Below are 25,316 nucleotides of genomic sequence, written 5' to 3' on the forward strand. Positions count from 1 at the left end.
TTTTTTTTGCAGAAATTGGCGAACAGGCTGAGAACATCAACTCGGCTGTACTTGAGAACCTGGTTTAATCTTGAGTGACTAAAACCCCAGATTTGAACTCAGGAGTTCGGTGCTGCTGGGTCAGTACTCTGACTATTGAACTAAATTTAGCATTGGTCTACTACGTTTAGGAGTCCCACCGATAATGCATGTAAACATATGCAAACACATGTACACAAACAAAGCGCTTGGGTTACGTTTTTTGTAAAACTGGCCAGTGTGTAAAGTCGTTCAGTGTATCTACCTAATTGGCCATCTGATGACCCTGAGATAAGGGCTGGCACACAAACCTCCATAGAATCACAGTCCTGGCAAACATAGCCTTCACCTACATTATAATTTACCATTGGTCTTGCATCAACACTTTCCTAACCTTGGGTTGCGTTGCTAAGTGGAAACACATCGGGTGGAGTTGGGGAGAAGTATTCTTGTGACTACTAGTGCATGTTCACATGAGTAAATTATGTTGAAAGAGGTATGTTTTCATCATCCAGCGTGTGCAGTGTGTTGGGGGATGGTGGGTGGGTGTGAGGTGGGGGGAAAGAAACGATTAAGCGATGGAATTTGTTTTTTGCACCCAGTACTACAAATCTGGTCACATCAGTTAAATCCCTGCCCCGAGAAAACAGGTCTGAACCTGGTCTGGATCTCTTATCCCTAATTTAACACAGCCTTTAAATGAGCACATTGTACTGTGGATTAACATCTGACTGGCCTTGGTGCCAGCTACAACATCCCCTCTTGTGTCGTGCTTTCCCACAGCCCTTGCCCCAACAGTTTGCATGGCTTCTACAGGATGTGTTTGTCTATTGGGGTGTAACTGTCATAAATACTGCGCTGGGACTTTCCAGAAGGAACCGGGAAGTCTCCGTAAGCCACAAATGTGTTATTTCCAAATTACTTGCCTTAACTGTTTCAACCATAGCTATTGTTTTGGTTCATTCTAATGATAATACTTTAAGCTATAAATCCCTCGTAAGGGTATTAAAAATTACCATTTAAATATTGTTCAAGTGAGCACATTGTCTGGCAATTGTGTGCACTCATTTACACAAAGACAAAGATCTCCAGTGGGGCTGACATGAGAATGTTGGGCAGCACATATCAAAGACACCACGGCATATGAGGGGAAGCGTGGCCAGCACCACGCCCTGCTACCATTGGGTCCCACAGTGCTGATGTTTACACATTTCACCATGTACTCAATTAAGACTGAGTCGATCTAGGGGAGTCTCAGGGCCACCGAATACTGGTCGTGAATGGGAATCGAACTCGGGTTTCCAGGGTCATAGTGCACTGTGCTAATCACTACCACTCCCCGCTTACCCATAAACCCCACACGCATATATCAAACGAAGGACACTGACATTGCTACATGTGCCCAGGCAGTGTGCGCGTGTAATCGCTACGTATGGGTATCGCACGGGTGACGTGTGCGGCCGGTGATTACTGAGGAGCGTAAGTGACACGTGAACACGGCTATCTGCTCAGTTCCTAATAAAAACATTTATAAACGTTGCCACCCTGCTATGTCACTCTCATCATCAACTCTGGGTTGCTGTGTTGCCATGTGATTTTTACATCTGGGTTACTGCCAGGATTCAGTAAATTTTTCTTGAACGGTCCACGATCTGTGCCTTACAATTTGTTTTGTGCTTTGTGCCCTGTGCGCTGTGCCCCGCTTTTGATTGTAGAGGGCGAGGTGGAATGGGACGTCAAGGAGGAACTCCTTGGAGAGGTTCTGGTCACGAAAGAGCAGAGCACATCCTCGCCTACAGGTACTTGCCCCGGACAGAGTGCCACGCATCAGACATTCATTAAAAAAACACGGAGAAAGCGTTGGAGCAACGGTTGCCGCACTTACATTTAAAAAAAATAAGATCGCGCTCATTACACGCAGTGCTTGCCACTTATGACCACAATACCTTGCTGATCTCGTTAAAGAGCATAAACCATCACGCCAACTCTGGTAATCCTCACAGCAGCTGGCTTTTAGCTGACCATCGAACAACGATGGTCACTGCATCACGCGCTTTCAGACGCGTTTCTGCGGTCATCTGAAATGCTTTTCCTTCCGAAATTAGGAAGCCGCTGGAGCTATGTACTTTTAAATCTAGATTGAAAACTATTTTCTCTATAACTGCTTTTTGTGTTTAGTGTCATTCCTCCGCACCTCCGATTAGCACGGTTGGCTATGTACGGTGAAAAAGCAGTTCAACATACTGTACATGAACAACTGAAATTTTATCATTCAATGTTAAGAGTAAAAATGCATGCATTTGACAACTTCAGCAACTTGCCTACCGGCTATGAGTTACTTGTAAATTGTTGTAATGTAATCGACTGGATTTAAACATATATGAGCAGAACTTACGGATAAAATATGTTTTAATCCATCAGCCTATTGGATTTACAGACCAGTAATATCAATCAAAGATTTGTTTATGCAAGCAAACTCTTGCAACGGGGTTGTCTTTCTGGGTTTCATAAGCAAGATCAATCAGGCTTGTTTTCAACAAATGCTGGTTGATTACCAGATGTTCTATAAAAACGTAAACATAGCAACCAATCACGTGGGCAATCACTTATTTTGGCACGCTCTGCCTGAGTAAACTAAACTTTTAATAATTGGTTTTTTACCCTTCTATCTGGCAACAAAACTGACACCTTTTTACAAGGAGTCATGTTTGCATAGACCGCAATACCTGCAGTCATAATACAAACAAAAGACATAACTCTGATAATGTGCACTGTCCTTGAAGTTGATTGGTCCACACCCGAGACAGCTTTCCTTAGAGCCTAGTCTCACATGGGTTGGACCAGATGACGCCAAAAGGCGTCATCTGACTGCAGGTATTGCGGTCTATGCAAACATGACTCCTTGTAAAAAGGTGTCAGTTTTGTTGCCAGATAGAAGGGTAAAAAACCAATTATCATATTTTTACTGGCAAATGAGGTTCCCATAGTGTAAACTTTTAATTTTAGCAGGTAAGGCCCACTGAGCTATTAACCACTTTTTCAGACAAGCGACCTGGCCACCAATGACAGCTCAACAAAGTGACTTGTGTTGAAATTCAGAGCCCCCAAATACTCTAAACGCAAGTTTCTAAATGTGGAGGGAAGAACCAGAGGACTGGGAGAAAAATCCACGCGACCACGGGGAGAACACGCAAACTCCAAATATACAGGCGTCAGGGTTTGGATCGACCCCACGACTTCCTGCGTACCAGGCGAGGCAGTTAAGATCTCGCCACTGCGCCGCACGCTAATAATTTATAACGGGGAAAAAGCCGACCGTTATCTAGCATCTGGCGGCCACGAGCGTCACAAAGCGCCATTTATACAGCGGTACGTTCATTGTGCAGGTTTAGCGCTTCCTGGAATACGAAGGTTTCCGTCGCTCACTTGTGCTCTCGTATCCACCACGCTGCTCACCCGCCACCGCAGCACACAACAGCGCCTGTGTTTACTCATGGGAAGAATAGGAATGCAGAATGACCGCTTGCCTGCCCTTCCTCAAAACTTTAGAACAATCGCCTGGATTGTCACCAACAAAATTATTTATTCTTTATTTTGTGCGGGGTGTGCGTCTTTTTTGTTACGTTGGGGTTTTTCTAATGTCGTTTTATTTCTAGGCACTCGGCTTGGAAATTTATTTACATATTGTTGATTTTTTTTTCTTTTCCAATTTTAGATGCCTGGTTTGTTTGTGTGTCAGTGACGATGTATATGGTGCGCATGTTGCTCATTTCTCCAGTGCAGAGAGTTGATGGTTTCTGTCTGGTTACCACTAACTGCAAAAAAACCCTGTGGGATAAAGCAAAAAACCCCACTCGTTCAAATTTAATTCCAGTGGTGAGAATTGTAACAAAAATATTGGTTGTTGCCCATTTTTATCCGTGCTAGATAGGGCACGCGAGTAAGTACACCACCCCCCGAGTGAGGATGAAAAAGTCACTCGAAGTGGCTTTGGAAGTGCCGTCGTTCTGTGATGTCACCTCCTGTGGCCGTTTTCTAACGCGGGGGTGGTGCAATGCTTCGTGAGAGTTCCATACGGGCACTTAATCTCATAGCATGCCGCTGAATGCACGCCTGCCGCACAATACAATTGTAAAGAACACCAAGGAAAATTAATGGATTGATTTTTTTATGGCGAGGTACCGCAATGTGCAACTGAGTTACTTAATGAAAGCCGCAACATATCATTGTTCAACATAGGATACTTAATTATAATAATTTGCACTTATAAGGCGCCTTTACAAAAGTCTCAACGTGCCGAGAATGAAAATAAGAAAGATAATAAAGAAATAACTGGGTGGAAGAATAAGAGTCCAAGAGGAACAAAACTAAATCGGATTCATATTTTAAAAAATAGGTTTTTAGTCGTGATTTAAAGATGACACTTTCCGAGAGGCTGATCTCCACTGATAGGGAGATTCCCACAACTGGGGTGAGGGGGCACCAGTAGGGATTTCCACAACTTGGGGGGGGGGGGGGCAGGATGAGGGGGGGCACCATTCAATTCCCAATCACCCCAAGAAAAGTAATCGCGATGGAGGTATACATAAAAGGGAACAATCAGCAGATATTTGACTTGGCTCCTGAATATGATGTGGAGCAAGCCCTCGCAAGGCCATGAAGCCAATTAGTTAAGGTTTGTCACATAAACAAAACATGCCAATTCGTTACTAGTTCAGCACACCGGTGCGTTGGAGAGTAAACCCACAACTTTAACAATTTGAGTACAGCGTTTCACCAGTAATTATAACGAACATCATGAGGCGGACATCAAGAGTTGTTTTAATGATACATTAATATCTACGTGATCTAATCCAAAAACCTCTATTATGGATATTGGTCGCAGAAGCCTTCGTGTTAAAAAACCCTTAAATATGGCAACATTGAAAGAGTGCAACGTAGATATGTTGGCCATTTAACGCAAACGATAAACCGCGGTGTTTCTTTGCTCTACACGATTATTATCAATACGTGCAGTGGCCTTAGCACGCTTGTTGATTTTAACTTGGCATGCTTGTCACATTCAGTTTGGCAAAGCTTGCCCTGCTCAGCCTTCGCATGCTCATCATATTTTGAGTGCTAATTCATTCAGTCTGGCACATGGTAATGTGGAAAAAAAAACATTACAACGGCGATTACACAGCGGAGTCCCACAACAACAACAAGTCGCAGCGGCGGCGGTGGCAGCAGCTCGCCAAACGTTCGTCACCCTGCAGCTGTACTTATTTCCAATGACTAACGCAAATTCACGTTTCCCAAGAGGTCGGTTCACCGAACATAAATAAATACGTGTACAACAACAGTGCCTCTTGCTTGACGTGCTTGTGCCAAGTGGTGTTGAATCGGGGGCCTCTACCCTCATTGACCTTGCGTGCCTGCAGACAAGCCCACTCAACAACGGCGTGTATCCGGGTAGGACCGTCTTCTTGCACGGCTCGGCCCTAAGTTGCTTAGTCAGGTTTTTTTTTAAGATACTGGCCTGATATTTATACAACAATTAACATTCCACCCAAACTATATAATTGCGTGGTGTGTGCACGTTTTGTTGGATTGTAGGACATACTGTATTAGATTTCACATGAAGGTTAAAACAAATCACTCACTAATTTTTGCGACTGATGAAACAAAAATTACAGCTCCCCGTTCCCCCCCCGAGTTTTTTGTCAGTGTGTATAGTTGCCTTTGCAGTGCCTGGTGAGTCAGTTCTACGTTTACGTGTGCCTACCAGTGTGGTTCAGTGGTGAGATCAGTGTGCTGGATAATGTACTCATTATCCAGTGTCATGTGAAAGCATCAGCACTGGAGAAGAAAGAGGTGAAATTTCGATTTAAAACTTTCGTGACTGCAGGGATGCATATTCTTGGCTCTTTCGGTAAAGTCACGTAGAAGGGAAATAATTAAAGAATAAAAATAAAACATAATAAAATAAAAATCTCACGACGTTTCGGCCACAACACAAGCAGCTGTCCTCAGGTGAAGAACAGAGCTGTCGGAAAGACAGCGTCCTAATGAACACTGCTAAGCTTGGCAGCGTATGTTATTGTATTATGTTTTATTTTTATTATTTTATTATTTCCCTTCTACGTGACTTTACCGAAAGAACCAAGAATAAGAAAGAGGTGGTCAGTTGTGGTGCCGTCCGCACCCCACCCTTGTGTGCTGTGCCGGCCTAAAAAAGGTGCTCGCAAACAGGACTTGCCTCAACATTGTACAGCACTTGGTTATAATGGGGGATATTCTTCTTTGTGTATCGCTGTAACGGTGAAGAATGTGGGAGTCTTGGTTTAACTTGATAAAGATGGTTCTCAGTATTGGCTTGGATGCAACAAGAGTGTCTGCCGTTGTCACAATTTTTCTATGACAGTACGGTATTGTGGTTTGTTTAATTACAATTCTAGACTCATTCACTCGTGTTATGTATGCAAATTTAAGTGCCGTATAAAGTGTCGGGTTTGTGTTCACAAAACTGCAGATGTAACCCAGGTTTTGGCCTCGTAACAAGAGACCGCTGAGCCAAGCATAACTCGGTGTCTGTGTTAAGTGACGTCCTCAGCCGTCGCACTTTCTTTATGGGAACTTGAGTTCCAACTAAATATACGCTTAATATATTCATGTCATTGTTCTGGAAACTGGTGACAAACGCTTCGTGTGCCACCCGCGTTGTTGCCAGTGGAATTTCCTTATGGTTCAGAGTTCACTGGAACCCAGCCTCACCCCTTCAGCAATGTCATTCCAGGAACGCTATGTACCAAGCAAACCATCTGCTAATTCGTGCAGACAAATAACATCCAATGGTGGCTCTTCTTCGCAAACACATGCCTCTGTGGGCTGTTACATTGGCTGAAATGAGATACGAGTTGAAAAATGTGCTTCAATTTATAAGATGTCCATTGGCAAATAATTCGTGCCTTGTGCTCAGTTGGGGACATTGTACTCATCCAGTGTCAAGAGCACAGTGCGCTAACCACCAGAGGTGGGACAAAGTCATTGTTATGCAAGTCCAAGTCGAGTCGCAAGTCATCAAATTCATGACTCGAGTCTGACTCGAGTCCAAGTCACATGACTCGAGTCCACATCTCATAGGTGGGACAAAGTCATTGTTATGCAAGTCCAAGTCGAGTCGCAAGTCATCAAATTCATGACTCGAGTCTGACTCGAGTCCAAGTCACATGACTCGAGTCCACACCTCTGCTAACCACTGCACCACAGTTCCCCAATACACACACTGGTATCCACACACATAAACACAGAACTCTGACTTACCAGATAATGAGTACATTATTCAGTGTCATGTGAAAACATCAGCACTGGAGGCAGACGTGGCCAGTTGTGTATTTAAGGTAGTATTTATTGATGTACAGCTCCAATGCATAAAGGCCTCTCACCCACCGTGTTAATCATGGTGGGTTTGGACCATTCTTCACAGCGCTGGTTAGAAAGATGTGGCCATTGATAACACTGGTCAACAAAAAAAAAATCTGGCCTGGACTTTTGCAGCTGTTTTAGACTATTTTCAGGGTGCTGATTCCAAATCTGATCTCAGATTTGCTCCATAACATCTCATTTTTATGCTATCGGCATACCCCATTTTCATTGATTTTACCCGAAATTAACTCTGTCACTTATGATTGCAAGTTGTTGCAAGTCAGTGACTGCTTTAGTGTTAAAATATGGTGCTGTATTTTTAGGATAGTGTGTTTATAATATCATGTTATGTAGATGTCCACATTTATTTAATATTTTTCTTCTGCCGTTTTTATTGAAAGTGCAATATTTTATATCTCAATAACCTGATGTGATAGACAAAAGATTTGGAATCAGCATCCCAAAATGACCTTAAAACCGTTGGAATACCTTATTCCAGAAAAAGTGTGTTGACCAGTGTAATTAGCTGTGGCTGAGAATTGAACTCGTCACCCGGCGGAGTTTCACGGTGAAATTTGATAACCACTAAACCACCGCTCCACCACCCGTCCGCTCACCCCCAGTTCGTAAACTGGTGCCATTCAATTTAAATGTTTTTTGGGGGTAGTAACAGGTGCAGTGTAAACAGTTGTAGACACCGTGAAGTTGTGATGGGCAAGGAAGGGTATGCAGCACACGGCATCGACTCAAATCATTCACAAATGTCTACAAAGCACTCGGTGCCTATACGCTCGGGTCTGTTCGGTGCATTCCCGTCGTATCGTTCATTGCTTGGAACTGAAGGGGGTTGTTTTCGTTCTGTAAAACAGCGCAAAGCTTTTGAGAGACATCTGCTCTGCATTTTTTAAAATCTTCGCCGCCCACCGACTGCTTGGCTGGCCAGCGTGGCCGGATACGGTGCATTCGTTGGTATTGGGCAAGGGAATTCGCGTGTGGAAGGGAATGCTGTGGTGCATGCTGTGGTGCATGTGTGGGCAGGCAGGCGTGCGTGTCTGTATGTGAGGAGCGGTGGTGCAGCGGTTAGCGCGCTGCGCTACGAACCCCGGTGACCCGAGTTCGATTCCCGCTCACGGCCAACACCGGTGACGAATTTTGTCTGAACCGATCTTGGGCCTCCCCTAGGGCGACTCGGCCTCAAATGAGTACCCGGTGCGGTGTGTAAACATCGCCACTGGGGAGACAAAGGCGGTCGGGCGTGGTGTTGGCCACCCACCCCCCTTCCTGTGCCGTGCCGGCCTTCATAGGTGCTCGCTAGCAGCACTTGCCCCAACAGTCTGTTCAGGCTATACGGGAGGGGATCTTGGTTTTTGGAATTCGCGTGTTTAACTGCAGCCACCATGGGCTGGAACCGTTCCCCCCGGGCTCGGGCGGTGCCGTAAGTCGCAGCCCTCAGCCTCCTACCCGTGCGCTTACGGGAAGCGCTGTGAGTCACGCCAGGAGCGCTCTTTAACAGGATAACAACAGCGGTGACGAAGCTTGTGCCCCCCACCTTACTTTCCACCGCGGAATGAGGGCCTCCTCTGTCCCACGTCGTTTGGATCGTGTCATTGTATTTAACCACGCGATGTTCCCCACTATTTTCGGATGTTAAAAAAATGGGAGACACATTGCTGCGAAGTTAAGTTGATCCACCCGTGTGTTGGTTAACAAATACATTTTATGTACAGCTCATCTATCCACCACTGTATGAAGGCCTCTTACACACCGTGCTGGTCATGGTGGGTTTTGACCATTCTTCACAGCACTGGTCAGAAAGATGTGGCCCAAGAAGGATTTTGACACCACTGACCATTGATGGTTAGATGTGGTCGGGAATTGAACTCGGGTCGCCGTCTGTGCCGGATTAAGCTAGTGCGGGGCCTGTAGCATTCTGTTATAAAGGGGCCCTAAATAAAAAAAACCAGAAATATTAAAACACTTCCTATACAGCCAGATAATGACAAATCGCTAACCTTAAACACCCAGTTGTTCATAAAAGTTGAAGGCAGTACAGTACTATAGTAATAGAGCAAGTGCAGAATCACTGAGCCGGAATTGATAGCTTGAAAGAATTTAGCGCGGGGCCCTTGAAAGTGTGGGGCCCGTAGCATATGCTACTTTTGCTACTAGGATAATCCGGCACTGGTCGCCGTATTTTAATGTTCATGCACCTGCGGTATTAACCAGGGAGGCCGCCGGAATCGAACCGTGAACCTCTGCAACGCGCTCTCGCTGGGCCAAGTGAAGCAGTGGTGTTTGTGAGCTTTTTGTCTGGTTAAACGTCGCCTCCGGCTCCAAAATCCATAAAACCTGCTCTGCAGGATCATCTCCTCGTCCTCGTGGGCTCGTGCTCCTGTTACCTGCGCGTCTCTGTAGAATATGTGTGTGTACATGCACACGATCAGCCATTTTGTCAATCCACTGCTGGATGAGGGCCTCCCCACCCCGTGCGGGTCATGGAGTTTATTTCGCCAAACTTTACCTCGCTGGTCAGCAGGAGCTGGTAAAGACAGGGAGCATAGACGTGGGAGTAGGGTTTACAATACAACAATGGATTTCACTGCAACAGCCTCTGCTACCCACCACGTAGCCCCGTAGCCCAATGACAAGCTGTTCCCTTCAGGATGGTCACCCATCCAAGCTCTATCCAGTCTCAGCCCTATTGAATGCAATGCTCCCGAATGTCCGAACCTATGCCGTAGCATGATGTACCTAAAGGCTTCCCAATATTATATAGGCCCTTGGACGATAATTACGTAACAGAATGCCCGGACATGGTGTTCCTCTAAGAGCTTATCCGGTGTGAGGACTTGCATGATGCCAGCCATTGTGCTGCGACAGCCTCAATGATGATCATTCATTACACACTGATCTTTATCCAAGTTAAATCACATAGTGTTCAAAAGCTGAGGCCCTCCCTCCAATTTCATGTGAGGGGCAATAAATTTTGAAATATATTTCTGAGCCAGATTCTGATATTTCAAAGAGACTTCTGGTACCTCTCAGTGGGTTCTTACCTCATTATTGTATTTATTTATCTGTACTTAAGCTAATGTCCTTGAGATTTCTGAGACTTTGCCATGAGACTGGTTAAGTGATGAAGGATTGCTTCAATTCATGTCAACTTGAAAGCAAGGTGTCCGATGCCACCATCACTAGGCCTGTGAATTATTTTAGAAGTAATGAGCGAGGTGCTAGCACATGCATATGACGGATGTACTTTGTGTGTGCTGGCAAGAGTATACCCACGCAATCTGTCGGCACAATAATATGAGAAGTTCCACCTTGTTCCTGCTCAAAAGTCCCCCCCCCCCACATGAGAACCAAACTTGGTTTAAATTCCTTCCGTGTGGTGGCTCCCAATGTCTGGAACAACTGAGCTAACATGTTTGGGATTAAAACCTTACCGTCCTTGTCCTTCTACTGAACATCTGTGAAAAAGAGCTTTATAGCTCATCAGATTAATTCACTATACATATTCTGATTCTGATTATTCTGATTCTAAAAAACTTTTGGACATTAGAAGCCCTTTATGTGTACGTGCAATTGATCGCTCTGCGTTGCAGACTATTTTTGTGTGGGGTGCGTTCTACTCGCCTTGTTATATTATTTGTGCTGGTTGTACCATGTTGATGCACGGCCTTGCCGTTTGGAACTTGACCTTGTGCACTTGTTTTTTTATTCCATTGTTTATGTTTTTTTTTATATAACCAAGTTTCGATTGTGCAACTAGATCCCAATAAAAAATTGCATTTATTGCCTCATGGGTTTTACCTTTGCCAAAAATAAACCAAAGAAATGTAATCCAAAAGCAATAATTTTAAGCTGTTGCTGTATTAAACGAAGAAGAAACTTTATATTGCACTTTCCAACGTGTGTTTGTTTGTCCTCGAAAGTGTTTAATTAGTGATAATGTTAATTTTAAAGCAGTAAAATGAGGTCACGTCACCACGGCGAGTGACTTGCGACTTTGCAAGATGACGTCAGGGAATTTTGGCATCACAAAGGCAAAGTTTATTACCGCTGGTTTTTGTAAAACCTTTGATCAATTTGGCTGTTTTTTTCTACAGGGGGAGTCCCTCATAGCAACACAACCTTATGCCAAAATTTTTTTTATATTAGATTATCTTTCTTAGATATATCGACGGGACACAGCTCATGTGTTCAACATGACTGCAGTTTGAAAGTGTTAAAATCACAAATTCTGATGATATTTTTTTTCTTAAAGTAAAACATTTTCAATTTAATATTTCTATGCTCCCCCATGTCTATGTTCCCCGTCATCACTAACCTGCACTGACCAGTGTGGTGAAGTTTGGTCAAATAACCCCCACGACCCAAACGGTGTTAAAGAGGCCCTCATCCAGCATATGGACTGACATCTACGTGTACTGTGTTTTTGACAGTAGTCCTTTTTTAAATCTGAAGACTGGCCCTGTCCAGAAGAATCTTAGCTTCAGGCATTGTAACAGTGTATGTAACATGCACACATCCCATGAATAAGTAAGTTATGAAGATCATGTAACAAAAACCTTGTAAAATTAGGATAAAGTATGCACATAGCGATGAATTGATGTAGCTGTTGGGTTGCATTGGGATCTGTAGATGAAATGCGCCTTAGACGTATTAATTATTATGTTATTACTCATGATATGGTACTGTACGCAAGTGATATGAAAATGTTATTCTCATGTAACTTTTCGGGTCAAGCAAACACATTTTACAAACGAGATGGAAAAAAACTCAAATGAGAGGACAAGCGTGAGACAAGAACAACAATAATAATCACTTCCTGAATTGAAACGCGATGCTGTATGATGACAAATTATTGAATGCCTTGGGGGTAAATTTGTGTCACTCATGAACCTGTAATTCGATAACCCCAATATGAATAGACTGCACAACACTCGACTGTGTTGTGTGATGGTAAAGGTGCAGCTCAGCAATTGCTTGCTCATGCCACTGCTGGCAGAAGGGCCTCCACTAGAAGGAGCCCTGTAGAGAGCCCCTCTTGAAGGTAGTTTGACCCTTCCTTTTTTTTACACGGGACGTCTTGGAAAAGATGGCAGCACACACATTTTATCCCATCGCACATGACTTTCTGTTCAACTGACCGTGGTTGTACCCATCTATACTTTGGGTGGACAGAGTCGGTGGGGGGGGGGTATTTAAGAAATGTGTCCATTACTCTTTGGTTCTTTCGGTAAGTCACGTAGGTAGAAATAAAGCAAAATAAATCACGACGTTTCGATAGCAACACAAGCCATCGTCTTCAGGTGAAAATCGCGACAGCCGCGATGTCTGCTGCGAACAGCTCGATGTCTACAGCAGACATTTCTACTTACGTGACTTTACCGAAAGAACCAAAGAGTATGGATTGCTGCAGTCACGAAAGCTTCAAATCCAGATTGAAATGTGTCCATTGTTTAAACTGCCACATCGGCAGATCGAACCGGGCGGGATTGCAATTCCAGTGAGCTAACCAGTATACTATGGCAGCATCTCGTGGTGTATGGTTGGGCAAGTTCTGGGTTTTAGTTACGTATGGCGTGGGAGGGATATTTAACACCACTTCTTATAAGTCCTATGTCGCACAATTCCTCTAAATGCGCGGCAAAATGGGAATTTTGCTATATTCAGCCGTCAATCTTGATAACATTTGTGTACATTACCTCAGTTTTGACTGAACAAAAATATCGGGACACGCTCATGTGTTCAACTTGCGCAATTGCTTGAAGTTATGTATGCATTTTAGTTGAATTTGGCAATGTAGCTGCAACTCATCAAGACATTCATGTGGGCTACTTATCTAGCGGAGCATTCAAGGTCAAGTTGCGATTGATGTGCATACTTTTCTAGTCGGAGCGAGGAACGCTTGCGGTTCGTCAAGGCCGCTGAGAATAGTTGAAGAAGGTGAAATTGTCTGTGGGTAAAAAACCCCCAAACCAACGCTGAAAATAACTCTCACTTCCTTGACGGGAAACGGACGAGTGAGCGGCAGAACAGTCCGAAAACATCGTGTTTCTCTGCAGGCTCATGACGAATTATTTACACGTTACACTTTAGATGTAGTCTACAATGGGAAACCTTAAAATGGTTTAGCCTAATCAAGTTTACATTGCTTAAAAGTAACTTCGGCCAATAGTGGTGGAATGTTTCACCCATAGCGGCCAGTCATTTGCCGTGTTCATGTGCGGTGTGTTCGTTGAAAATATAAAGGGCCAGGATGAGAGGGAGTTCACACCGACTCTCTTCTTCTGTATTACCATGCCTGCCTTTTGCCATGGCTTTTGTGACCGTGGTCAAGTCCTGTGAAACTTCAGCAATTTGACTGTGCCTTCTGTTTGGTAAAGGGGACATCCTTTGCGTTGGGAGCCTCTAATCACTGTACAGTATGTAGTCGGCAATTATGTGCCAGGAGGCTGGCCACATTGTGGTATGGGTGGCTTTTTGGGGTGCCGTGGTGGCGAGATGTTGTTTCCCTCGCTTGGTGTGCAGGAGGTTGTGGATTCGATCCAAATCCTGAACCTGATAATGATGCTCTATATTTGGAGTTTGTGCCTTACCTACCCCCGTGGTGGTCGCGTGGATTTTTCTTCAGGTTTCCTCTGGGTCTGCCCTCGACATTGATAAACATGCATTTAGATTTATTTAGCAGATACTATATATTCCCACGTTTATAAATCACTTTGATGAGCTATCATAAGTGGCCAGATCACCTCTGAAAAAGAGCAAATAGCTCATTAGGCTTTACCTGAGTAAATAAAATAATAGTAATCGTATGTTTCTTAAACACATACATGAAGATGGTGTGCAAGGGTTAAGCCAAGTTGAGTATGTAATGCCTTGGCAAGAAATGTTACTTGTGTGTGTATATACTCATCAGAGGGTGCATTCATGCTAGGCAAATGGCCCTTCATGCAACATGAGTAAACTATGCCGAACTCCTCTCTGATTCATAACCCGAGTGTTGTTCATTCCAGGCTGGTATTTATAAAAACGTTACACGTTTGGGTCAGCTTCTGAACAAGATATCTACTCTTTTATTGATTAAAATAAATTAACATTCACAACAATATATTATTAAATTGTATCGCAGGTGTTAGGCGTATGATGGCCCTTTGTGTTAAGATATATTTATATTCATCGGTTACAGCACATGTGATCACCTTTGATCATTTAAAGTTAAATTATACGTGAGTATATTAGGTAATATCCATTAATCAGTTATGTAAACAAATCGTGTTTTTAAAAGTGATACCTAGGGTTACCTCAGTAGCATCCTCAAAGCTACAAGTTTGCAAGTTGTAATAAATGTTTGGTTATTAACCTGTGCGTGTGTGTTGGTCTATTTATTTTGTGTTGCTGTTCATCATAGACTGCATATCATACATTAATGTTGCCTTCCTTAATGAAATATCTCTTACATTTTAATATTAGTACTTCATGACATTGTGCCATTAATGGACCACCACACAGAGTGCTTTTTTTTGCCAGAGTAACTTTGTAAAAAAAAATTGTATTCGCGAGTAAATTCACGACTGACTTAATATCCAACAAGTCTAGTCTGAGGTGACACTCACGTGTCACTGTGGAGGAGGACACAAGACACAACTTCTGCGACCGCCTCCCCATTCCCCCCAAATACATTCAAGTGCGGTGTGCATACTTGCACTTGTGGCTCTTGAATTGCAAGTCGAGTGAAACACATCTTATGATAAATCAATAGTTTTATGAGGAGTTGGCATCAATACATGTTTACGGCAATAAGTTCACACGAGGGCAGGATCTATATGGTATTACATTTTTCTAAATATTTGTTTAAAAAGAACATGGGCATTGGCATGTTGTTACTTGTTTCCCGTTTAGTTTGATTCTGGAGCTGCATTTGTGTGGCTGCAAGTGCACTTACGACTCCGTGCTTGGTGTATGAGAGGCTAAAGACGATGCGAAATTAGTCACCTTTTGGGCAATTCACCATAACATCTCCCACATATAAGCCAATCATTCATTTTATTGGCCAAACATCTCAATGTAAGACCCTTCCTGATATATATATTCTTGAGACAGTGGGTTGAATAACTGTAAATGTTTTTAAAAATAATTTACATCCATTGTAAATCCACTGCTGGATGAAGGCCTCCCCGCATGCCTTGTGGTCATGGGGGTTGATTGACTGTACTTCAGCAAACGGTCAGTGTAGGTTGGAATATAACTTCCATTACAATACACAACTGGCATTATTAATGTTTTGTAAGTGTTCATCAATATAAAAGCATCGTATTGATGAGACTCAGCCGAATTAGTGAGTTGCACGGTTGGCTACCTACCGTGTGAAAGAAGTTCAACATACATACATAGGTATGTGAGAAATATGGAGGAGATGCGTTGTTGCAATGACTATGTAATTGCCCATAACTGCAGCCAGCAAACGCAAATAAAAAAAACAATGTCAATTGTGAAAATGATAGGCAGCCGTGATTCAACCTATAACATTTGAACATGACAGGCCACAGGGAACTCACTTGACGTCAATTAGACAAAGGCTCAAAAGCTAAGGTGCACTTGATCCTCGCACAGCGGGTCATTTATTTATTATTTCGTTTTTCTCTCCCGAGTTGGCCGCTTACCAGGCTGAAATGCAAACAGCGCCCGCATCTCCAACTGCGCCCTGAAAGATCGCCTCAATATCAGTGGCAGCCATTGCTTCAGCCATTGCCATGGTTGCAGGGGGGGGAAATGCTCACGAAACAAATTGCGCTTCCAGGGGGAAGGGGGGGCTATTGCTGTCACCACGGTGACATTTTTGTTAGGGTAGTTAAAAGTAAAAATGAAGTTAAATGTTTTCATGAATGTTCATTTAGGGGGAAATGCATTTGCCTTGTAAGCAGATGCCTGACAGATTTCATTCCATCTCGAGACGTTTGTCAGGCTGCATTTTCCTGTGCAAAGCGGCCACGTGCCAAAAATCCATGACCAAGACATATCTATTGCACGAATTAAACATTAATAATATATCTCAATGCCCTTTTGATCCTTTACAACGCTTTGCGGTGATGTAAAAACTCTCTCGGGTTGTAGAGGCAATGTGCGTATGAGCTCACGATTACGCTGTGTAACTTGTTGAACGTGTGCAGATCAGGCAGGCATGCACAAATTCACTTGCCTCACCGATTCGATTTCTAGATGTGATTCGATTCAACAAATTGACAATTGAATCTCATTTTAACTTGTGAAATGTTGTTCATTCTTAGCTTACATTTACACGAGCATGATAAGTAACATATGATTTGTATATAATTACAAATAATCGATTCTTACATGAACACTGATGTGCTTGTTTTGTGAGCTTGTGTCGTGCGGGTGCGGTGTATGCACGAGTACCGTACTTACGTGGAGAAAAGCAGGTGCAAATTCGCTTTATTCGTACATTTGTGCATCTTTTACATAGAGAGAAAATGTCATTCTCAACTCATAACCGACACAGTCTTCACCCACTCCTTTAGAGAGAGAGAGGGAATGTCAGAGACGTGCGAGGAGGAACCACATTCAAGCAGCCACGCGATGAGCCGGCACCAACAATTGCCCAAGCTCTACGGTCCCATATATATCAAGATGTTATCAGCCAATGAAGGCGTTATTGGCCAATTAATACATCGGTCCATGTGACACACACACAACTTGTACGTGGTCTCCGGATATGGCACTTCTGTAAAGCAGTATTTGGAAAGCACCGCAAAATACATAACCGTATGGTTTCCCCAATACAGGAAATGAAAAATGATTTCAATTTGTCAAATGGAACAGAGAGAAAAAAAATCACAACATATTTGATATGCAGAGGAAAGCAGCTCCAGAGCGGATTTCCCTTCCTGGCAAGCAGCCTGAGGGCACTGTACACTTCCTGAGATACCCCGTGTGCTGCTGTTTCCCTTTTGCCAGACATCGCAAGTGGTGCTAAACGGCTGTCCGTGCAACACAAGCCCCCCGTAGTCTCAATGAAAAAAAACCCCAAAGATTTCTAATTATGGCATTGTACTGCGTCTGCGTTGACAAACCATAATAAGGATGGATATACAGCCTGCCGGGGGAGCATAAAGTTGCTGTCGAGTCAGTTTTTGGCCAAATTCATTGGTTTGATTCCTGCAGAAGCCCATTAATTTATATACAGTATTTATATGCAATTATTCTTAAGTCCAAATTTGCGTAGCATTTTTAATTTGAGTGTGAAGCCCGCAAACAGGAAGACTGCTTCACAATTTTGGCACATCGCTTGATGAAGCTGGTTGTAATCGCCAGCAAAATGTCGTACTCAAATTGTAAATGTTGTGGGTTTCATATTCTTTGCCTTTACTCTCCAACACACTAGTGTAGTGTACTGAAGTTGTAACTAATTGGAACGTTTTGTTTACATGACAAACCTTACTAATTGGTTGTCGTGTGGTGGTGGGTTAATAACACATTTATATTTACGTCATCTAAACAAAAAAAACCTTTATTATGAATAATATTGGCCGCGAAAGCCTACGTGTTAAACTGTTCGGGATTTATTAACGAACATTTGGTAATTAGAATGAGGTTTTGATGATGGGTTTTGTAGTGTAGGCAGGTCTGGTTAATTATTACTGTTGTCTTGGCATTTACCAAAGACTTTGTCACTTTCAGAATTTAAAAACTCGAAATTAAGCAAAACCACTCTCAGGTATCCAGATAATGTCTTTATACTTAAGTAAAAGTCGACTGACAGATGCAGAGAATATAAACACACACACAGGAGGCGATGGTTACGTGAGCATTCACTTAAGAGTGGGTCTACATAGCTTGGTCGTGTCATTCAATGTTTCCTCATTCAACTTGACAACAGCCTTGGCTTTAGGGTGCTCATGAAGCAGAGTGAGCCATTGATACAATATCTTCAGAGCAGTTTGCTCACCGATTCCTTCTCGACCATGATGTCGATTCAGGTTATGCAGCCACACTGCACAATGTCAATTTTCCTCTTCCCCCTCTGTCTCTCTTCTGCTTTAGGCAAGGATATAACGTAGTTTTCTTCTACGCCCTGGCTTGTGTGGCCAAGGGGCGGCCCACGAAGGCCCCGGACACGCAGCGAACGGCCTCGGTCGCTCGCCGTCGTCACTTGCGGAGTCTTGCGCGAATATTTTCTCCGTTGCGCTCGAACCTTTTCCGAGCGGCTTCTCTTCACGGCGGCATGTCAAGTTTAGATCAGACTCGTTCAAGCCGCAAGTCTGTCGTTTGCATAACTATGTTGCCCTTGTCAAAAATGGCATTCTCCTGGTGATCTACCATACATCAGAACGCACAGTCGGAAAACGATACAAAACGACGTCAAAAGGAAAGGTAGAATCGGCAAAGCGAGCCAAACCTCATGATAAATGAAATAACGCACACGTTGACAACAACCAGGCTTCTTCTTTAATGATGCCGACATCTTTAAGCACACGCCTACAGTGATGCAGACGTGGCACTTAAAACTTAAAATTCGTAAACCAGCAAACATTTTGCTTTTCTGGTGTAGGCTATGAATCGATAGTACATATGTGTTCGACCATGCTATGTTTATGGAGAATTTATCTGGAAGCTACATCCGTATGTGCATTAGCCACACTGACATATCAAATGTAACGTGATGTCTGACGAAAAGAAATGAATTAGCATGCCTCAGCACAAACAGCTGGTGCGCACACTGTGCCGTTTCACAATATATTTGAAATCTTCTCTCATGCCATTAACAAATATAAATCATATTTTGAAGCTTGCAAAAACAATCCCGCGTCTCCGAGTCTCCCCCAAAGTTCACGGGCACACAGAGTTCCTCTCCTCTGTCAACAAGAAAACGGTTAACAATATATGTGACCTTGTTGATAAGAACAGCAGGCCAGGGAGGGAATTCAACTCGTGCTACATGAAACGCTAACTGTTATCGTTTATGCCTCCCCCCTTTTAAAATGAGAGTCTATTTCCACAACATTGGTTTGTCAAGACATCACTAATTCCTTCCCTTTTTAATCTTATTAGAGTACACCATCTTAACGTATACCCCAAACCTCTGCGCTTGACGAAAATCACTTCTCAAATCAGCGATTGGAGTTTGCAAGCAGGCCCACCTGCACTACAGTGGGGCATCTACGCAGCATATAGAGGGGGGTGGCGCGGGGGTAGTTAAATACAGATAGTGAAGTTGCATCTCAAGTCGGTAACCAAGTGGAAGACCTGAAGCCAGAGAGGTGGCACGTGGCAATGCAAAACGTTTTAGGACATGAGAGTCAACATCGCAACAGCTGCAGGGCCTTGGCAAAATGATAGAAGCAATAGCAACGTGTCCAATGACATTTTTTTTGTATGTTCAGTGATTCAAGATATAGTTAAATGTTGCGATTAAACGCATCTTGCTTTCGGTGCAGGAAATAAAATTCTACTGTGAATTATATTATCTTGCTCTGTATTAGATTTTTTTTATTGCAGTACAGTACTTGCAACTCTTTTTGGCATGAGCATGTGTACTAAAATGCATTATAGCAGCGAGGTGAACCATGTTCATACCCTGGTTGGTGCTCAAAAACACTTGTTAGTTTCATAAACATAATTTGTGACCTGATCCTCTATGAACGTTTAATTACCGTGAGAGTTCTGATTGGATCTTACTCCTCTGCCCCATCTTGTCCTCTACTCTCTCAGTCTCTACCGTCCCTCCGTGTGCCTCCCTCGCCCTGCGCCCAGTCTCGCTTTCGTTCATTTTCCCTTCTTGCTCCCCTTTACTGGAACAAACTTCCACTGCACATAAAAGAATCATCTTCGCCATAACCTGCTTCCATTCCATCCTTAAAACAACCCATATCTTCTACCCAGAACATTTTGCTACTTCTACTCCCTCCCCCCTGCACCCGAGCTACGACCAGGTCTTCCCCAACTCCGATCATCACCTTTACCCCTGTCACTACCATGAAACCTATCACTACCTCAACCCCTATCAGGACCCCCAACCCTTAACCCCTCCTTAACCACTCCCACCTGTCCTCCTGTCACCATAACTACACCACCACTTTTATTAACGACACTCATTATTTTAACCACGTACTTTCTTCTTACGTACAATTTAATTATTTTTGTAAAGCGACTTGGAGTAAGACGCTGTATATAATTTATATAAGATAAGATTGCTGATAGGAGTATACAAGATTGGGATAAATAGATGACTTAACAAACTTGGCATTGAAACAAACTTTTGTTCTCTCCACATCAGGTGCGGCTGAGGAAGACGGCAACAATAAAGGGGAGATGGCCTCGTCCCAAGAAAGAGACTACTGGAAGGAGGACAATGAGAGGTGGGAGAAGGAAGAAGTGGAGGAGACGGAGGAGGATGAGTTGGAGCATGCCGGGGTCCAGGCGGAGAAGATCACCAGTCTCTTGGAGGAGATCAATGACGAGGAGGAGATTGCTCACGATCCCAACACGTTCAGCTTCACAGGAAGTTGGTGGCACATATACGCGCACAATTAGCAGCACTCGCCCTTTTCTCAGTACAAACTCTTAGATCCACACGCAAACCAATACACGTAGGACGGCAGTGGTAATTAAACACATGGCTCATGATGTTCAGTCTTTTCGTGGTAAATATTGGCATCTTGTACGGTAAACAACAATTAGGCAAAGACACTGGGAGACAAACCATAGTCACAGACTATGGCCATGTAGGCTGGGCTTGCACACTGAACCCCGCTTACGCCCCTACACACACCGATGTGCATGTTATCACAAATGCTGGCCAATGCACGCAGGCACTCTAATTATAAACACACGCTGAATTCTAAATACACAAACCCATACAGAGCAGTGTGTTGTTGCTTGTCACTCTTGTGAGTGCTCCTATATTAGCTTGTGAAAGCATAGCAGACAGCTTTTCACCAGCACTAAAATATTCCATTAATCAGAGGAGAACATTTCTGATGACATAGGCCATGCTTGAATGTGCTGCTGGGCATTTGTTTTTTTTAACAATAACGTTCAATTATGGAGTAAGAAAAAAGCATGTAAAAGTAGCTTTAGTTAATCTGCTTCTGAGAGTATTTAATAATAAGTAATAATTTGAATTGTACACTGTACAAGGCAACTATATCAATATAAACATAACAAAATAAGGACATACCAGGACAAGTAAGACAATAAACAAAGCAAAAGGCTCTGCAGTTTGAGAAAGAGGAATGGTGCACCACACACATTTTAAGCATTCATATTTACAAAAGTATTGATTCAGTGTATGTGAGCTAAAATCATGAGTTTCCACTCGCTCACCATTCTTCTGCATACTTTACTCACTGAACCATGATCCTGTTTACCTCTCCTCATTCAACGGTGAAATGGGCCTCTTGGCAACCAGTCGCATGCAACGTTAAGCCAGACCTGGAGTTGGGCTGCTTCATATTCGGACCGTAACTTCAATCAACTCGGCAGCTGTGCGGTGTTACAAGATGACCCATCTCCAGGACCATCTCGCCCTGCAAACATTCGGACGGCCAGTGGCCCAATGCAAACCTCCCTTCACACTTCGATTTCTCATTCACACTTCTGCTCAGTGCACATTAATCCTCAGCGCCATCTATCCATTGCCTGGCTGTGTGCTCTGTTGCTGTCCTACGCCACTTGCCCTTAGTTTCCTGGCACGTTTCCCAGATCGCTGCATGTCCTTGCTTCGTGTTTCCTTGGCACTGGGCCTTGAGAGTGCTGCCCTGTATGGTGTGCCCCATCTATCCACAAATCCCAGCAGCAATGTGCCCTATTCTGCAGATTGTTACGCTTTCCCACCCTTTGTTGACGGCGTTTACTTTTCCGAAAGAATGTGTTCAGTGTGCCCCATACCATCTGTACAGTATGTATCTTGCCTCTCTTTCCTTTGCCCAATAAGCTGTGCTGTGCCTTTGTGCTGTACATGCTGCTCTCTGTACGGTGCACGATCAGCACAGGACATTCACATTCCTCGCTTCCAGCTGCCCTGATCACAGAGTTATCATGCACACTGCGTGTTTCCCAGGCAAGCTGTGGCTATACGCGTCCGTTGGGCTTGTCACCATCGCCGGGACTCTCGCTGTCTTGGCCGTCACTATCAAGTACCGCAAGTCGGCCGTGGCGGCCATCAAGGAGAGCAGCCGGCCCAACCACTCCATCACCAAACGTACGTGTCGCTCCAAACACGACATCCAGCTTCACTGCCAGCGACATGCCCAGAGAATTCACCATTTTACGGTGGCGGCCTTGAGGATGGTCCCAATGTCAACAACATTGCATACCACATTGCAGTTGTTATTGCAGCTACAAAATTAAATGCCCTACAATGCAATGTATACCAATGGTATCGTAAGCACACATTTTTTTGGGTGTTAACGTGTCACGACATAGAGAAACTTCGCAATTGAAACTCTGCATTGAGCAGTGCATCACTCTGTCAGATAATGGCCCTGTAAGATGGTCTCACAGAACTGCTTTTGTAGTTACTTTAATAGACTTGTTCATACATTTTCGAGGCACACATTGCAAAAAATGTTTGTCACATGTCAACCATGGTCTAATGTGCAATTACAGTATTCCCTCGTTATTCATGAGGGATATGTTTCGGAGATGCTGGTGAATAGTGATATTGGCCTACGACAACCTATCTTTATCATATGCTTTATCCTCATCACTTTATCTCATCACTTTCTTTCTCTCTCTCTGGATGCATTCGTGTATAGTTGCAAATTCGATTCGCGGACAGCCAAAATCACGGATAGCAAATTCGGGAATACAGAGGCAATCCTGTATTGGTAAACAGATTCAGATCAACTCAATGGACTTAAAGAGCCTGATTTAATCACAAGCGGCTGCCTCGATTCAAACCAAGCATCTCAGGGTTCCAGCTCAGTGCTCTGATCCCTGAGCTACCAGATCATCTTGAGTAATTAATATTTAGGCATGTATTATTTAATTAGAGATCTCTAAGCTAAAATAATTGCCTTTCTTCCACAGTGCTGCGCAAGTGCCCGGAGTCCAAGCCCATCCTTGATGAGCAGGAGGAGCGCTTGGTGTAATGACTTGGTCCTTTCTCATATTATTCTCCAGTCCCACACAGATTCCTTTATTTCTTCTCACCAAACTTAAGTTGTTGACTTTGGCATAATCATAATGGATAGGCAAAGTGAGCAAAGACATATGATTATAATGCAATAGAATGTGTAATTATATTACTGTACTTGCCAAGATGGCAGGCATATTTGGTTTTGTGGGAACAGCCCACTTTGGTGTGCTCCCAAACTAATCACTTTCCCGGGTCCATCGTGGGCCCATGCCCCCTAGACGTTCAACGTGTGTTCAATTCCCACCCCAGCCACATAGCCATTCCCTCGACCAGGGGTGGTGACCCTACAGCCTGCAAAACAAATTCGGCCCACGAGTTCACCTCATATCGCCCACAGCCATGAGGCATGTACCACTTTGAGACCGCTGAATAATTATCTGTCCATCCCTGTATCTTGGATGCCCTAATTGGGTACTAGAAGATAATATTTTTGACACTTTCTAATTGTAGCATGCTCAGTCACCTCTGCCACTGTAAGGGCCTTTCGATTAGCACGGGTGACTATGTACAGTGCAAAAGAAGTTCAACATACGAAAGAAGTGAATGAGTGGTGTGTTAACCTGTGGCCCACTAAACTTATTTCAAAGTCCTGTTAGGCCCTCAGGAATCAAAGAGTTCTCCACCTCTACCCTTGACCCACCCCTCCCACAGGCCAAACATTTTGTCCAATATATTACAGAAATGCAATTTGCTTGCTATATATATCTTTATTGTGACATGATACACTTTTATGATATTGGGATTGATTATTTGTTGTGTAGAGGATACTCAAAGTGGGAATCTCTGGTCAAATGGCAGGACCTGAAATGTATTTGTCATCCTAAAAAACGACCAACTGGTCTGTACACAACGGGACCACGAGTGATAAATACCTCCATTTCCAACGTTTAGGCAGATGCTCGGAAATGCTCACGTACGTGAACTACCATACCCTACTTAGGTGAACACCAATCCCATCTAGGCCTGTGCTTATGGCATCATTTTTTCGGGAGTGGGGTGTCTGGGATGCATTGCAGCGGGGTGTCTGTCCACTGGCCAAGCCATGCCAAGCTGGCAAGTGGTTGTCTACTAGTTAATTGGCTTGGGATAGTGGTGGTGGGTGTTCAAGTAACTGCACAGTAAACGGTATATATACTATATAAAAAATAAATATTGCTTTTATCTACATTTAAATCCACTCCAAATGCTGTTTTGAAATGATTTAAAATGTAGTAGTGCTCCCTACTTTCACAAACACAAATACACAAACTTCTGCAGCGTATAAGGTCAAGTGAAACATTTTAAAGCATAGTTCAAGTAGTTTCCTGTATACAGCCGATTTTCTTTGTTTTTTTTCTTTGCGGTTATCATTGGCACCCTACCTTATACTCTGCACATGTGTGGATTTGGAAATATTGCGTGTGACGGTCTATATGTTTCACTGCATACACAGAAAACACACAAGGTTGTAAAATAAAATAAAATATTGAAAACGTTATAATGTAAGTTGAGTTACATATTCATAACCATTGAACAGTCTGATAAGTGGACACCCGTGAACGCTTGGCCTGCAGGCTGGAAAAGAAAGCTCCAGTGACGCCACCGCGGGTGCACATCCATACCCACGTGACTCTTATGTCAGCAGCAGAGAGGGCAGCGAGGCAGAGTTACTGACATCCACACGACCCTTGACGCACGGCCACGTGCATCGAGATCGGTGCGATTGCCAAAGTAGAGCCACAGGGTGCAC

General features: G+C 43.6%; 1 protein-coding gene across 1 annotated transcript in view; it reads left to right on the top strand.

Moving 5' to 3' along the window:
• Window positions 1–25,064, top strand: part of LOC144719519 (uncharacterized) — a 44,544-nt gene extending 19,480 nt beyond the window's left edge. The window contains exons 2-5 of the mRNA XM_078595516.1: window positions 1,734–1,817; window positions 20,723–20,950; window positions 22,508–22,648; window positions 23,479–25,064. Of these exons, the coding sequence (XP_078451642.1) occupies window positions 1,734–1,817; window positions 20,723–20,950; window positions 22,508–22,648; window positions 23,479–23,540 (515 nt within the window). The 3' untranslated portion in view covers window positions 23,541–25,064. The remainder of the gene's footprint in view (window positions 1–1,733; window positions 1,818–20,722; window positions 20,951–22,507; window positions 22,649–23,478) is intronic.
• The last annotated feature ends 252 nt before the right edge of the window (window positions 25,065–25,316 follow it).

Source organism: Lampetra planeri, chromosome 6, assembly GCF_965212315.1.
Source record: "Lampetra planeri chromosome 6, kcLamPlan1.2.h2, whole genome shotgun sequence".
NCBI lineage: Eukaryota > Metazoa > Chordata > Hyperoartia > Petromyzontiformes > Petromyzontidae > Lampetra > Lampetra planeri.